The sequence below is a fragment of the Pristiophorus japonicus genome, chromosome 2 (genome assembly GCF_044704955.1).
Source record: "Pristiophorus japonicus isolate sPriJap1 chromosome 2, sPriJap1.hap1, whole genome shotgun sequence".
NCBI classification, from domain to species: domain Eukaryota; kingdom Metazoa; phylum Chordata; class Chondrichthyes; family Pristiophoridae; genus Pristiophorus; species Pristiophorus japonicus.
This window is the reverse complement of record NC_091978.1, coordinates 174,794,198-174,809,517: the sequence shown is the minus strand read 5'-3', so window position 1 is coordinate 174,809,517 and position 15,320 is coordinate 174,794,198. Positions and strand designations below refer to the sequence as shown.

General features: G+C 48.3%; 1 protein-coding gene across 4 annotated transcripts in view; it reads right to left on the bottom strand.

Annotated features, from left to right (window-relative positions):
• ugdh (UDP-glucose 6-dehydrogenase) overlaps positions 1–15,320 on the bottom strand; it is a 50,434-nt gene that overhangs the window by 22,222 nt on the left and 12,892 nt on the right. For all 4 annotated transcript variants that reach the window (XM_070863287.1, XM_070863301.1, XM_070863309.1 and 1 more), the window contains exons 2-3: positions 1,152–1,318; positions 937–1,038 (exon numbers count right to left, since the gene is read on the bottom strand). In XM_070863287.1, the coding sequence (XP_070719388.1) occupies positions 937–1,038; positions 1,152–1,313 (264 nt within the window). In that variant the 5' untranslated portion in view covers positions 1,314–1,318. The remainder of the gene's footprint in view (positions 1–936; positions 1,039–1,151; positions 1,319–15,320) is intronic.

Here is a 15,320-nt window from a genome sequence, read left to right as displayed (position 1 = left end):
TGGCGTAAAATTACCGTTTTCACCGACAACCGAAAACCTAGCCCTTTATCTCTTAATTCCTGAATATTCCTTTTCAGAATCTCAGTTCTATTCAGTTCCAAAGTCATTGGTTCCAACATGATGCTGTTCCACTTTCCTCTCCTTTCCTTCGGCAATCATTTCCTCCATGGGGCCATGGCATTGCTCATGGTTGCTCTCCTCCGAGTTGCCACAGGAATTTAACATTTAGCATTTAACACTATCAGGGGATCCCTGCACCACCTCCCATCTTCTCTTTATCCTGACTGATAGTGTACCTTCTTCTCTAAGTTGCTCTGGTTGTACAGTGCCCACTTCCTGGAATATGCATTCCCGGAGCTCTTCAGCTTCCCAAATCCTCAAGCACAGAAGCTTTGAACTTGAGGGCAAGTAGTCAGAAACACCTCCCACTTATGATCGACCAGGAGACAAGCAGCATCCAGGACCTCCCACATCATGAAAGGATCACACGTCATAGTCTTCAGCTGTTCCCGCTTACTAAACTAAAAAGTTCTAAAAGGCTTAATGAAATCAAACAGGAAAACTTTATGGCAAATGTAACTCAAGACTGAACTCCCTCTACGTCTAAACCGCTGAGGCTAAACTCCACACTCTACTGATCCTTCACACTCCACTGGCCTCTCACTGCTCAAGGCATCTGCAGAGGAGAGAAAAAAAATCAGCATGGGCTTCCATTCTTCATCGTTATCTAGTGACCCCTGCTAAAAAGTATGGGGTGGTTGGTGAATGTTGGGTGAGAGTAGGATAGAGTTGAGTTGTGATGCCTTCCATGGATGCATAGCCTGCTAACACTCATGAATGTGCTTACACATAAAGGATGGCCACTTGGCCAATTGTACCCCTGCAAGCAGCACTGTATTCAGGAGAGTAGGGGAGGAAATTGGGGAAATAAGTTACCGAAATAAATATAAGGTCAGCTTCTTGTATGGCAGCATCGATATCAGTCAAGAAGAAAAGGTTCTTCCCTCTGCATGACTCTACTACTTCCTTCAAACCAGGCTGAAAAATAATAAAAAGAACAACTAGAATTTTATACCAACAGAATGGCAAGCACTAAAAAGCTTTATGAAACAGGGTTAGCAATAGATCGCATAAATGTTTCAGTATTTTACCTCATAGATTGGAAGGGTGTTTGAGTTCCAGGCCTCTATTCTCGCCTGGTTCATGTCAACAACTGTAACGCGAATCTCAGGGCACATGTGAGCAATGATACTGCATGTTGGACCACCAACGTATCCAGCACCAATACAGCAGATCTTCTTAATTTCAAACATGATATCTGTGGAAAAAGGAAAAAAAGTCAATGTGGAAATTAGATTTTTAATTCAGTAATCAGAAATTTCTCACTGTTGTCTACCTCCTTGATTTTATCTCATTTTCTCCCACATGACCTGTCCTGGTAGAAACAGGGGGTAAACCAAGGTACAGAGTTTTGTAAGCCGCTGCTATCCTGTGGCAAGAAGCACACTACTAAATGGTGAAACAGAGACATCGCTATTTTTGTTCCTGTGTTTTTGTTTTGCTCTGCTTGCACAGAATTATCAGAATGCATTTGTCAAATCAAGAAAAGTTTGATGTAAACAAACCGCTCATTTGATAACGCATAAGACTGTCATAACCTGTGGTCCCATCCCTTAATTAGTTTCTAGCTCCACTTGAAGGCCTTGCACCAAACATCATTCTCTACCAAGAAGGGAGGAAAGAAACCTGCTCTTGGGCCTCTTGCCAGTGCACTTAAGCTCACCTAGACCAATTTGCCTTCTGACTTTCTCATTCTTCTTCCCTATGAGGAAGGATTTTGGCTCTGCTCATCCATCATCAAAGGTAGTCCCTCGAAATCGAGGAAGACTTGCTTCCACTCTTAAAATGAGTTCTTAGGTGGCTGAACAGTCCAATACGAGAACCACAGACTCTGTCACAGGTGGGACAGATAGTCGTTGAGGCAAGGGGTGGGTGGGACTGGTTTGCCGCACGCTCTTTCCGCTGCCTGTGCTTGTTTTCTGCATGCTCTTGGCGATGAGACCCGAGGTCCTCAGCGCCCTCCCGGATGCACTTCCTCCACTTAGGGTGGTCTTTGGCCAGAGACTCCCAGTTGTCGGTGGGGATGTTGCACTCTATCAGGGAGGCTTTGAGGGTGCCCTTGTAACGATTCTGTCATGTATTCAACTATCATTGTAACCCATGTATAAGCTGACCTAAGTTGTATACCTTGAGAACATTGACCACAGGGGGCGAACTTGTGGGAGGCACTCCTAACCTGGACTTTCCGGTATAAAAGGGGAAGCTCCACCCACCTTCAGTCTCTTGAGGTCTTGGTAATAAAGGTAACTGGTCACAGAGTGACCTTCTCTCAAGTATGGGTCTCGTGTGCATTTATACTGTATAGTAAGGACATATCATTGGCGACGAGAAACTGACTTTTCAAACTATGCGAGCATAGCCACTAGCAGCATAGAAGAGAGGTACTGTGTTGGTGATGATTGGGATGACTTTATTGAGAGACTACAGCAAAGTTTTGTCACTAAGGAGGAAAGGTTGGGACAGGATTCGGCCGACAAACGGAGGGCTCATCTCCTGACTGTTTGTGGATCCAGAACTACTCCCTGATGAAGGACCTTCTAGCGCCAGAGAAGCCGGCAGACAAGATGTTCGAAGAGCTCAGTAAGTTGATCAGGGAACACCTCAAACCGGCAAGCAGCATGCACATGGCAAGACACCGGTTTTACACACACCGGCGGTGAGAAGGGAAAAGCATTCCTGACTTCGTGGCAGATCTCCGGTGACTGGCGAGCATATGTAAGTTCCCAGATGCATGCAGAGTGGAGATGCTGCGAGACTTTTTTTATTGAGGGCATCGGGCATGCTGGGGTTTTCAGGAAACTGATTGAGACCAAAGACTTGACCTTGGAAGCGGCGGCTCTGATAATTATATCAGGGGAGGAAGAGACCAGAATGATTTATAGCAAAACTCTTGGCTCATATGCGGCAAACGACCAGGGAGTCAACATTGTTAACGCGGCACACAGTTTTCTAGGCAGACAAGGACAATCGGACATGTCCCAGCATGCAGCTGAACCCAAAGGGGGAATTCAACAGAGACAATGGCTAACTGAATGGCGATTCATGCCATCGCAATGGACAATGCGGACAGTAATGGGGCCATCAACACCTGTTAATGGTGCGCTTAAGGACAGTTACAGAGACAGTCAGAGACGATCGACTGGTAATGGACCTTTTGTTTCCAACAATGGGGCCTTCAGCTCATTGGAGGCGTGGAAGCAAACACCCAGCCAGAACTTGCAGGTATCAGCAATATACCTACAGAAACTGCAACGTCAGCGGTCACTTGGCACGTATGTGCAGGAAGCCTGCAGCCAGGTTGATGTACGAGGAGGACGGGCCCGATGTAAGCCCTACGAGGCCAAATGAATACTGGGGGAAATCGCTGGAAGCTGAAGTTCAGTGAGTTCATGTGGAGCACATATAAACTTCATATACCAGGACGCCACCGATAATGATGAAAGTGCTCCTCAATGGCATCCCAGTATTAATGGAGCTAGACACGGGGCCAGCCAGTCCCTGATGAGTATCAAACAGTTTGAAAGGTTGTGGGTGTCCAAGACCAGGAGGCCAAAATTATTGCCGATTGACGCACTGCTACGGACATATACAAAGATCATTCCGGTGCTAGGCAGCGCCATGGTAGTCATGACCCACAAAGATTCGGAGAACAGGTTGCCACTCTGGATTGTCCTGGGGGACGGTCCCGCACTACTGGGGAGGAGTTGGCTTGCTGTCATGAACTGGAAATGGGGCGATGTCAATGCAATTTCTTCTGTGGAGCAAGTATCATGTTCACAGGTCCTGGACAAATTTGACTCATTATTTCAACCCGGTATCAGCATTTTCATGGGGACCAGGTTAGGGATTCACATAAATCCGGACGCCAGGCCAGTACACCACAAAGCCAGAGCGGTGCCGTACGTGATGCGGGAAAAGATAGAATGCGAGAAAAGATAGAATGTGAATTGGACCGCCTGCTGAGGGAAGGCATCATCTCGCCAGTCGAATTCAGTGACTGGGCGAGCCCGATTGTGCCGGTGCTCAAGGCGGATGGGTCGGTCAGGATATGTGGCGATTACAAGGCCACCATCAATCGGGTGTCACTCCAAGACCAGTACCCGTTACCGAGAGCGGAGAACCTCTTTGCGACGCTATCCGGTGGCAAACTTTTTTCAAAATTGGACCTGACCTCAGCTTACATGACCCAGGAGCTTGCGAGTGAGTCGAAGAAGCTGACCACCATCACAACACACAAGAGGTTGTTTGAGTATAACAGATGTCCGTTTGGGATTCATTCGGCCGCCGCGATCTTTCAGCGAAATATGGAAAGCCTCCTCAAGTCGATTCCAAGGACGGTGGTTTTTCAAGATGACATCCTCATCACGGGTCGTGATACTGAAGGACACCTCCACAACCTGGAGGAGGTGCTACGCAGACTGGACCGGGTAGGGCTGCGACTGAAAAAGGCGAAGTGCGTCTTCTTAGCTCCAGAGGTAGAATTCCTGGGGAGGAAGGTAGCAGCAGACAGGATCAGACCTACTGCGTCCAAAACGGAAGCGATCCAGAGAGCACCCAGACTCCATAACACGACGGAGCTGCGTTCGTTCCTGGGGCTCCTGAACTATTTTGGCAACTTTCTTCCCAAATTGAGCAGGCTGTTAGAGCCGCTACACGTGCTCCTATGCAAAGGTCGCGATTGGGTCTGGGGGGACAGCCAGGAAAGGGCTTTTGATGGAGCATAACGTTATATAACCCGTGTTAGAAACTAGTTTTAACGTGCGATGCGTAGTCCTATGGAGTCGGGTGTGTATTGCAGCATGTGAATGCCAATGATTAGTTATAGCCAGTAGCTTATGCCTCCAGAAGTCTGTCCCAGGCAGAAAGGGGCTACGGGATGGTAGAAAAGGAAGCGCTAGCATGTGTATATGCAGTAAAAAAAAATGCACCAGTACCTGTTTGGCAGGAAATTTGAGCTGGAGACAGATCACAAACCCCTAACGTCCCTTTTGGCCGACAACAAGGCCATAAATGCGAATGCATCGGCCCGCATACAGAGGTGGGCACTTACGTTAGCCGCCTATGACTACACAATTTGGCACAGACCGGGCACTGAAAACTGTGCTGATGCACTCAGCAGGCTCCCACTAGCCACCACTGAGGGGGCAACTGAGCATGATGCTGAGATGGTCATGGCTGTTGAAGCTTTCGAAAGCGAAGGCTCACCTGTGACAGCCCGTCAGATTAAAGTCTGGACAAATAAAGACCCGCTATTGTCTTTAGTTAAGAAATGTGTCCTGAATGGGGACTGGGCAGCCACGTACAGGGCATGCCCTGAGGAGTTTAAACTGTTTCATAGGCGCAAGGATGAACTCTCGATTCAGGCCGATTGCCTACTGTGGGGAAACCGAGTAGTCATGCCCCAGAAGGGCAGAGAGGTGTTTATCAGAGAACTTCACAATGAGCACCCGGGCATTGTCATGATGACGGCAATTGCCAGGTCACACGTTTGGTGGCCAGGGATAGACACAGACCTGGAACTTTGTGTTCGCAGGTGCAACACGTGCGTTCAGCTGAGCAACGCACCCAGGGAAGCCCCCCTTAGTCCCTGGTCCTGGCCTGCCAAGCCATGGTCACGCATCCATGTGGACTACGCAGGTCCTTTCATGGGAAAAATGTTTTTGGTTGTAGTAGACGCCTACTCCAAATGGATTGAGTGTGCCATTTTAAATTCAAGCACATCCTCTGCCACGGTAGAAAGTCTACGGGCAATGTTCGCCGCCCATGGTCTACTGGACGTCTTGGTCAGCGACAATGGCCCGTGCTTCACAAGCACTGAATTCCAGGACTTCATGGCAGGCAATGGGATCAACCATGTTAGAACTGCACCATTCAAGCCGACTTCAAACGGCCAGGCAGAACGAGCAGTGCAGATAATCAAACAGGGGATGCTCAGAATCCAAGGGGGTTCCCTACAAAGCCGCTTATCACACCTCCTGTTGGCCAATAGATCCCGACCATACTCGCTCACAGGGGTTCCACCCACAGAGCTACTAATGAAAAGGACGTTCAAAACCAGGTTATCCCTTATACATCCTACTATGAAAGAAATTGTTGAGACCAGGCGTCAGTCACAATGTGACTACCATGACAGGAATGCGAGGGCGCGACGATGTATTGATGTCAATGACCCTGTTTTTGTCCTTAATTATGCTGCAGGGCCCAAATGGCTTGCAGGCACTGTGATTGCCAAAGAGGGGAATAGAGTTTTGGTAGTTAAACTTACCAATGGACAAGTCTGCTGCAAACACGTGGATCAAACTAAAAGGAGGTTCAGCAGCCCCATAGAAGAAGCAGAGGAAGAACACGACATAGCGTTTACTCCATCACAGGTGACTGAACACCGGAACCAAGTGGAGGATAACCCAGTCACTGTGGGCAGTCCGGACAGGCCTGAGGCACCGCAAACAGCGCCCAACAACTGGAGCCCCAACTCAGGCGCTCTACAAGGGAGCGTAAACCACCAGAGACACTTAATCTGTGATCCCAATAAGACTTTGCGGAGGAGGTGATGTCATGTATTCAACCAGCATTGTAACCCATGTATAAGCTGACCTAAGTTGTACACCTTGAGAACATTGACCACAGGGGGCGAACTTGTGGGAGACACTCCTAACCTGGACTTTCCGACATAAAAGGGGAAGCTCCACCCACCTTCAGTCTCTTGAGCTCTTGGTAATAAAGATAACTGGTCACAGAGTGAGCTTCTCTCAAGTATGGGCCGCGTGTGCATTTATACTGTATAGTAAGGACATATCAGATTCCTCAGCCCACCTTTGGCTCGTTTGCCGTGAAGGAGTTCAGACTTGCTTTGGCAGTCTTGTGTCAGGCATGCGAACAATGTGGCCCGCCCAGTGGAACTGATCAAGTGTGGTCAGTGCTTCAATGCTGGGGATGTTGGTCCGTCTGTCCTCCCAGGGGATTTGTAGGATCTTGGAGAGACATCATTGGTCGTATTTCTCCAGCGACTTGAGATGTCTACTGTACATGGTCCATGTCTCTGAGCCATACAGGAGGGCAGGTATTACTGCAGCCCTGTAGACCATGAGCTTGGTGGCAGTTTTGAGGGCCTGGTCTTCAAACACCCTTTTCTTCAGGTGGCCAAAGGCTGCACTGGCGCACTGGAGGCGGTGTTGAATCTCATAGTCAATGCCTGCTCGAGGCTCCCGAGGTGTGGGAAATGGTCCACGTTGTCCAGGGCCGTGCCGTGGATCTTAATGACTGGGGGGCAGTGTTGTGCGGCGAGGACAGGCTAGTGGAGGACCTTTGTCTTACGGATGTTTAGGCCTATGCTTTCGTACGCCTCAGTAAATACGTCGACTATGTCCTGGAGTTCAGCCTCTGTATGTGCGCAGACGCAGGCGTCGTCTGCGTACTGTAGCTCGACGACAGAGGTAGAGGTGGTCTTGAACCTGGCCTGGAGACAGTGAAGGTTGAACAGAGTCCCACTGGTTCTGTAGTTTAGTTCCATTCCAGCGGGGAGCTTGTTGACTGTGAGGTGGAGCATGGCAGCAAGGAAGATTGAGAAGCGGGTTGGGACGATGATGCAGCCCTGTTGACCCCGATCCGGGCATGGATTGGGTCTGTAATGGACCTGCTGGCAAGGATCACGGCCTGCATGTCGTCGTGGAGCAGGTGATGAACTTTTGGGGGCATTCGAAGCGGAGATGCACACTCCATAGACCCTCGCGGTTGATAGTGTCAAAGGCCCTTGTAAGGTCAAAGAAGGCCATGTATAAGGGCTGGCGCTGTTTGCTGCATTTTTCCTGCAGCTGTCACGCTGCAAAAATCAAGTCCGTTGTGCCCCTTATCCGCACAGCGACTCCGGGAGGAGCTCCTCGGCCACAGGGAAAAGACGGTTGAGGAGGACTCTAGCGACGACTTTCCCAGTGGCTGATAGCAGGGAGATTCCTCTGTAGTTTCCGCAGTCGGACTTGTCGCCTTTTTTAAAGATGGTCACGATCACTGCATCTCTGAGATCTCCTGGCTTGCTGTCCTCCCTCCAGATGAGAGAGATGAGATCGTGTATTCGTGCCAACAGTGCCTCTCCACCAAACTTCAGTGCATCAGTAGGAATTTCATCCGCACCCGTAGCCTTGTTGTTTTTAAGCTGTCTTATGGCTTTTTCTACCTCGTGCAGTGTTGGGGTCTTACTGAGGTGGTGGCGGGTAGCATGCTGTGGGATGGAGTTGAGAACACTCGAGGCAAAGGCAGAGTCTCGATTGAGGAGATCTTCGAAGTGGTCCTTCCAGCAGGCCCTGACAGCCTCGGTGTCCTTGATGAGTGTTTCCCGTTCTTGGCCAGCAGTGGGTGTGGCCTTGGGAGTTTAGACCGTAGGTGGCCTTGACTGCGATGAAGAATCCTCGCACATCATGGCTGTCGGCCATCTGCTGTATCTCCTGTGCTTTCTCCATCCAGATGACTCTGCTATCCCTCTGCTGGACAGCATGCTTGGGAAACTGTAATCATGACACCAATGTGTTAGCTACCCATGTGCCAAAATTTTTAAAATAATGAAACTCTTACAATGAAACTTTACTTTATCAAAATCTTTTAATGAAAAGATTGCAGTGGACTCATTCCACAATTGTGTTCTACATTGTTTTTACTATTGGTAATTGGTAATGGGGGATCTTCTGATCTGCTGCTTTAACAAAACATGTCCATGAAGCCTTCGCCCTCCCCACAATAATATCCTAGACTCCCAGGATTGGGGCCTTCCCGGTGTCTCAACAAGTGTACCCAGTGAGTTGCTGAAGTATACAGGCAAGGAAAGTCCCAGATTCAGTCCCAGTCTGTCCAGCAGGACAACTACTACCACCAATATTTCTGTTACAAATTTGGGTCTTGCCTTCGATATTATCTCAAGTACAGTGGATCACTCTCGTAAGCAGTCTGAACACCTTATGTATAGAATGTGCACATACTGCCCAATATCTAATTATATGATAGCATAAGCCAGGGATGGAACAATAGTATTCCTAGGTGATCCAAACTGAATATATGCACCTTTCACACATGCTCCACGTGCCCTTCAGTCTGTTTGAAAGCAAATCGAGAAAAGATTTGGTAAGACAAGACCAGATATAAATCTTTCAGTTGCTTTATTTTATAGACAACAATCAAACTTGACTGACAGCATGTTTTTTCCCACTTTTCCTATCTCCTCATGTTCACAACAAGAGAGAAGTTTTTATACCAGACAACACCTTCAGAGAAGCCAGGAAGAAGGACTTCCCAACATAACGGATCTGAGATGTTTATTGATTACCAAACATGCTAACGATTGCCTTCAGTCTTTGGAGAAACAACTTCAAGTCTAGCTCATTAGCGTTTTAACCACCTTTTTTCTGACTGCTCCCCACCCCCAAAATGCATGCGTTAAAACCCCAGCATTAAAATGTAACTCTTTTCCCGATCCTTCCTGTGGAAAAAGTTATAAATCTCAAAACATGTTAATTACATTATTGTTCCACATAGTACAAATGTTTCATCTCTGCCACTAGTGTTACTGAGTGTGTTGCTCATATACTCCCAGAGGTTGCTGATCTCCACTTGAGTACTACCTCCTGGAGCCCCAACACCAATATAAAAGAGTGTCTACAGCACAAGAATGGTCAAAGCTTAGAAACAAGCCATCTGCTCATCCCCTCAAGCAACAAATGGTGCGTGACATGGAGCGAACTTAACATGCACAAATAATTAAAACAGGGTGGGGAGAAAGAAGGTATAAATACAATAAAAATTGAGGGAAACCAATTGGGAGAAATTGCATTGTTTGTTTAGTATTAGAATCACTAATATCACAATGCAACTACCACCAATCTGCCAATTACAAATAAATATGTTTCTAAAAAAAAGTGAATTATTTTCAAAATTAACTCTCTGATTAGACTACATCTATGTATTTTCATCAACCTGCAGCTAGTCACCAAACAGACCAGTCTCAGGCCCAATAATTCAGGTTCATAATTTCATCAGACACCAGTTAATCCGGAGAGAGGATGTGCCAGGTAGGTTAGGGGTGCACTACAGTAATAATGCTATTTTAAAAATAATGCTTCCTTCTAAAAGAAATGAAGGTTATTTTAATTTACATCTAAAAGCGACATTATTATGATGCTGAGGATTTATTTTAGCTATGTCAATTTATAAACAAAATAAAATTTGTTTTATAGCAGAAATTGTGTTTTGACTTAGGGTGCGTTTATATTGCAACTTGGGCATCACTACTAAGTGATTTTTGTTACGCTTATAATAAAGTGATGCAACCAAGTACTGTAGACAATGAGTAAGTGTGACCTTAGCTCCTTTATTTAAACTCCAGAGTTCTGGTACAACATGGGAGGCCTGCTTATATACAGTGCCCCCAAAGAATGCTGGGATCCCTTGGAACACCAACAGGCCCTCTGGTGGCGGTATGATACAGGTTGCCTAGGGTTACATACATAACATCACTCCCTCCCAAAGTCAATAGTACACTTATTTACAGGGTGAGACGATCTGAGGCTATTCGCTCCCTTGTCGATCGTCTCGGTACAAATGCAGGTGTGGGTGAGTTGGTTGGTTCTTCGCTGGGCTGCTGGTCAGCTGGCCTTGCCGGGCTGCTGGGGATGATGGGTTCAGCTTCGTGGTCAACCGTGATGTCGGTTGCCACTTGTGTGTGTGTTGCAGGGTCGAAGTTGGTGGTGTCCTCTTCGGGTTGCTCGTGACTTTGTGAATCGCAATTTGGTTTGATCCAAATGCTTTCTGCACGTTAGTCCATTGGCAAGTTTGAGCTGAAACACCCTACTCCCCTCTTTGGCTGTGAAAGTGCCAGCAAGGCATTTGGGACCATGTCCATAGTTGAGTACAAATACAGGGTCATTGACTTCAATATCGCGTGACAAGTTTGTGTGATCATGGTACATGCTTTGTTGATGCCACCTGCCCTTGACGTGATCATGGAGATCAGGGTAGATAAGAGAGAGTCTTGTTTTGAGTGCCCTTTTCACGAGCAGCTCGGCTGGGGGAATCCCGGTGAGCAAGTGCGGTCTGGTGCGGTAGCTGAGCAGGACTCAGGACAGGCGGGTCTGCAGGGAGCCTTCCGACACACGTTTCAAGCTTTGCTTGATGGTTTGGACTGCCCATTCTGCCTGGCCGTTGGATGCGGGCTTGAACGGGGCAGATGTGACGTGCTTGATCCCATTGCGGGTCATGAATTTCTTGAATTCAGCACTGGTGCAGCACGGCCCATTATCGCTGACAAGGACATCAGGCAGGCCGTGCATAGCAAACATGGCTCGTAGGCTTTCAATGGTGGCAGTGGACGTGCTTACAGACATTATTACACACTCAATCCATTTTGAATAAGCATCCACAACAACCAAAAATATTATGCCTAGAAACAGGCCAGCGAAGTCAACGTGGATCCTAGACCACGGTTTGGAGGGCCATGACCACAAACTTAGCGGTGCCTCTCTGGGTGCATTGCTCAGTTGAGAGCAAGTGTTGCATTGGCGCGCACAAGACTCCAAATCTGAGTCGATGCAGGGCCACCACACATGGGATCTGGCTGTAGCTTTCATCATTACTATGCCTGGGTGGGTACTGTGTAGGTCGCGTATAAACGTTTCCCTGCCTTTTAGGCAAACCCACGCGATTACCCCACAAAAGATAGTCCACCTGTATGGACATTTCGTCTTTGCGCCGCTGGAACGGCTTGATCTCTTCATGCATCTCCGCTGGGACGCTGGACCAGCTCCCATTGAGGACACAGCTTTTTACCACGGACAGTAAAGGATTCTGGCTGGTCCAGGTCCTGATCTGGTGGGCTGTAACGGGTGACTTTTCGTTTTCGAATGCATCCATCACCAAGAGCAAGTCTGCGGGTTGTATCATTTCCACCCCAGTGGTGGGCAATGGTAGCCGACTGAGAGCATCAGCGCAGTTCTCTGTGCCTGGTCTATGGCGGATAACATAGTTGTATGCAGACAGCGTGAGCGCCCATCTTTGAATGCGGGCAGAGGCATTGGTGTTAATCCCTTTGCTCTCTGAGAATAGCAATATGAGCGGATTATGGTTAGTTTCTAACTCAAACTTGAGACCAAACAGATACTGGTGCATTTTTTTTCACCCCATAAATGCATGCCAGAGCTTCTTTTTCAATCATGCTGTAGGCCCTTGGACAAACTCCTGGACGCATGGGCGACTGGTTGCAATGTTCCCGATTCGTTAGCTTGTTGTAAAACACACCCGACCCCGTATGACGACACATCGCAAGCTAGCACTAATCATTTACATGGGTTATATAGAAGAAGCAGTTTGTTGGAACATAACAGATTTCTGGCTTTCTCAAAAGCAGCCTCTTATGAGTTCCCCCATACCCAGTCATCTCCCTTGCGTAGTAGCACATGTAGGGGTTCTAGCAAGGTGCTTAACCCGGGTAGGAAATTACTGAAATAGTTGAGGAGTCCCAGGAACGACCGCAGCTCCATCACATTCTGTGGTCTCAGCGCGTTCTTGATAGCCTCCATCTTGGCGTTGGTGATTCAGATGCCATCTGTTGCGATTCTTCTCCCGAAGAACTCGACCTCTGGCGCCAGGAAATCACACTTCAAGTGTTTCAACCTGAGTCCCACGCGATCTAGCCAACTTAGAACCTGTTCCAGGTTCTGCAAGTGTTCGATGGTGTCCCGACCTGTGACCAGTATGTCGTCCTGGAAAACCACGGTGCGCAGAACCGACTTTAGCAGGCCCTCTATGTTCCTTTGGAAAATTGCCGCGGCCGATCGAATCCCAAACGGGCATATATTGTAGATGAACAGACCTTTGTGCGTGTTGATGCAGGTGAGGCCTTTCGAAGATTCCTCCAGCTCCTGCTTCACATAGGCCGAGGTCAGGTCCAACTTGATGAACATCTTTCCTCCAGCCAGGGTCGCTGTTATGTATTTAACCCTTGGCAACCTGTATCACACCACCACCAGAGGGCCTACCTGTTGGAGTCCCAAGGGATCCCACCATCCCTTGGGAGCACTGTATATAAGCAGGCCTCCCACACTGTACCTGCACTCTGGAGTCTAATTAAAGGAGCTAAGGTCACACTTACTCATTGCATACAGCACTCAGTTTCATCCTTTATTATGAGCATAATAAGTGGCGACGAGGTAACGAACAACCGCACGAAAATGCAAAGAACTGTTGGTATCCTGGAGAAGTTCTCAGAAGGGGATGACTGAGAGGCCTTCGTGGAGCGACTCAGCCAATACTTCGTGGCCAACGAGCTGGAAGGGGACGAGAACGCTGCCAAATGAAGGGTGATCCTCCTTACCGTCTGTGGGGCAACAACCTATGGCCTCATGAAGAATCTTCTAGCTCTGGTAAAACCAACAACCAAATCCTACGAAGAATTGTATAAGCTGATCCAGGAGCACCTAAATCCGAAGGAAAGCGTTTTGATGGCGAGGTATCGGTTCTACACGTGTCAACGGTCGGAGGGCCAGGAAGTGGCGAGCTATGTCGCCGCACTAAGGCGCCTTACAGGACATTGCGAATTTGATGGATTCTTTGAACAAGTGCTGAGAGACTTTTTTGTGCTTGGCATTGGTCGTGAGGTAATCCTTCACAAACTATTGACTGTTGAAACACTGAATCTGAGCAAAGCCATAACCATAGCCCAGGCATTTATGTCCACCAGCGATAACACCAAACAAAGTTTGCAGCATAAAGAGGTTTCGGCCAGTACTGTGCATAAAGTAACATTGGTTTCGAGCAGGAATATACATGGCAGAATGTACATGCTGGCTGCTGCACGACCTCAGATGACCCAGAGTCTGCCATCAATCATTATTGCGAGGCAGTTAACACCTTGTTGGCGTTGCAGAGCCCATCAATGCCGCTTCAAGCACTATGCATGCAACGGCTGCAGAACAATGGGACACCTCCAGCGAATGTGCAGACGAGCTGCAAACCCTGCAAACCACCACGTTGCAGAGGAAGATTGATCCATGGTGGATCAGGCTGAACTAGAGGCTCGAACCGAGGAGGCAGAAGTGTACGGGGTACACACCTTCAACATGTAATGTCACCGATCATGTTAAAAGTTGAACTGAACGGAATTCCAGTATCCATGGAACTGGACACGGGTGTGAGTCAGCCCATAATGAGCAAAAAGGCCTTCGACAGGCTGTGGTGCAACAAGGCACACAGGCCCAAGCTCAGCTCCATTCACACCATGCTAAGAACTTACACCAAAGAGCTGATCCCTGTAATTGGCAGCGCAGAAGTCAAAGTCTCCTATGATGGACCAGTGCACCAACTTCCACTATGGATCGTGCCAGGGGATGGCCCCACACTGTTCAGCAGAAGCTGGCTGGGAAAAATCCGCTGGAACTGGAACGACATCCGAGCATTTTCGTCCGTCGATGACGCCTCATGTGCCCAGGTTCTGAGCAGATTTCCATCGTTGTTCGAGCCAGGCATTGGAAGCTTCTCGGGGGTGAAAGTGTAGATCCACTTGATTCCCGGTACAAGACCCATCCACCACAAGGCACGGGCAGTGCCATACATGATGCGAGAGAAAGTGGAAATCGAGCTGGAGAGGTTGCAGCGAGAAGGCATCATCGCGCCGGTGGAATTCAACGAGTGGGCCAATCCGATTGTCCCAGTACTCAAAGGTGACGGCAGGGTCAGAATTTGTGGGGATTATAAAGTAATGATTAATCGTTTTTCGCTACAGACCAGTACCCGCTGCCCAAGGCAGACGACCTATTTGCGACCCTGGCTGGAGGAAAGACGTTCACCAAGTTGGACCTGACCTCGGCCTACATGATGCAGGAGGTGGAGGAATCTTCGAAAGGCCTTGCCTGCATCAACACGCGCAAAGGTCTGTTCATCTGTAACAGATGCCCGTTCGGGATTCGTTCGGCCGCGGCAATTTTCCAACGGAACATGGAGAGCCTGCTAAAGTCGGTTCCACACACCGTGGTTTTCCAGTCATACCGGTCACAGGTCAGGACACCATCGAACACTTGAAGAATCTGGAACAGGTTTTAAGTCGGCTAGATCGCGTGGGACACAGGTTGAAACACTTTTGTGTGTTTTCCTTGCTCAAGTTCTTGGGAAGAAGAATCGCAGCAGACGGTATCCGACCCACTGATGCCAAGACGGAGGCCATCAAGAAT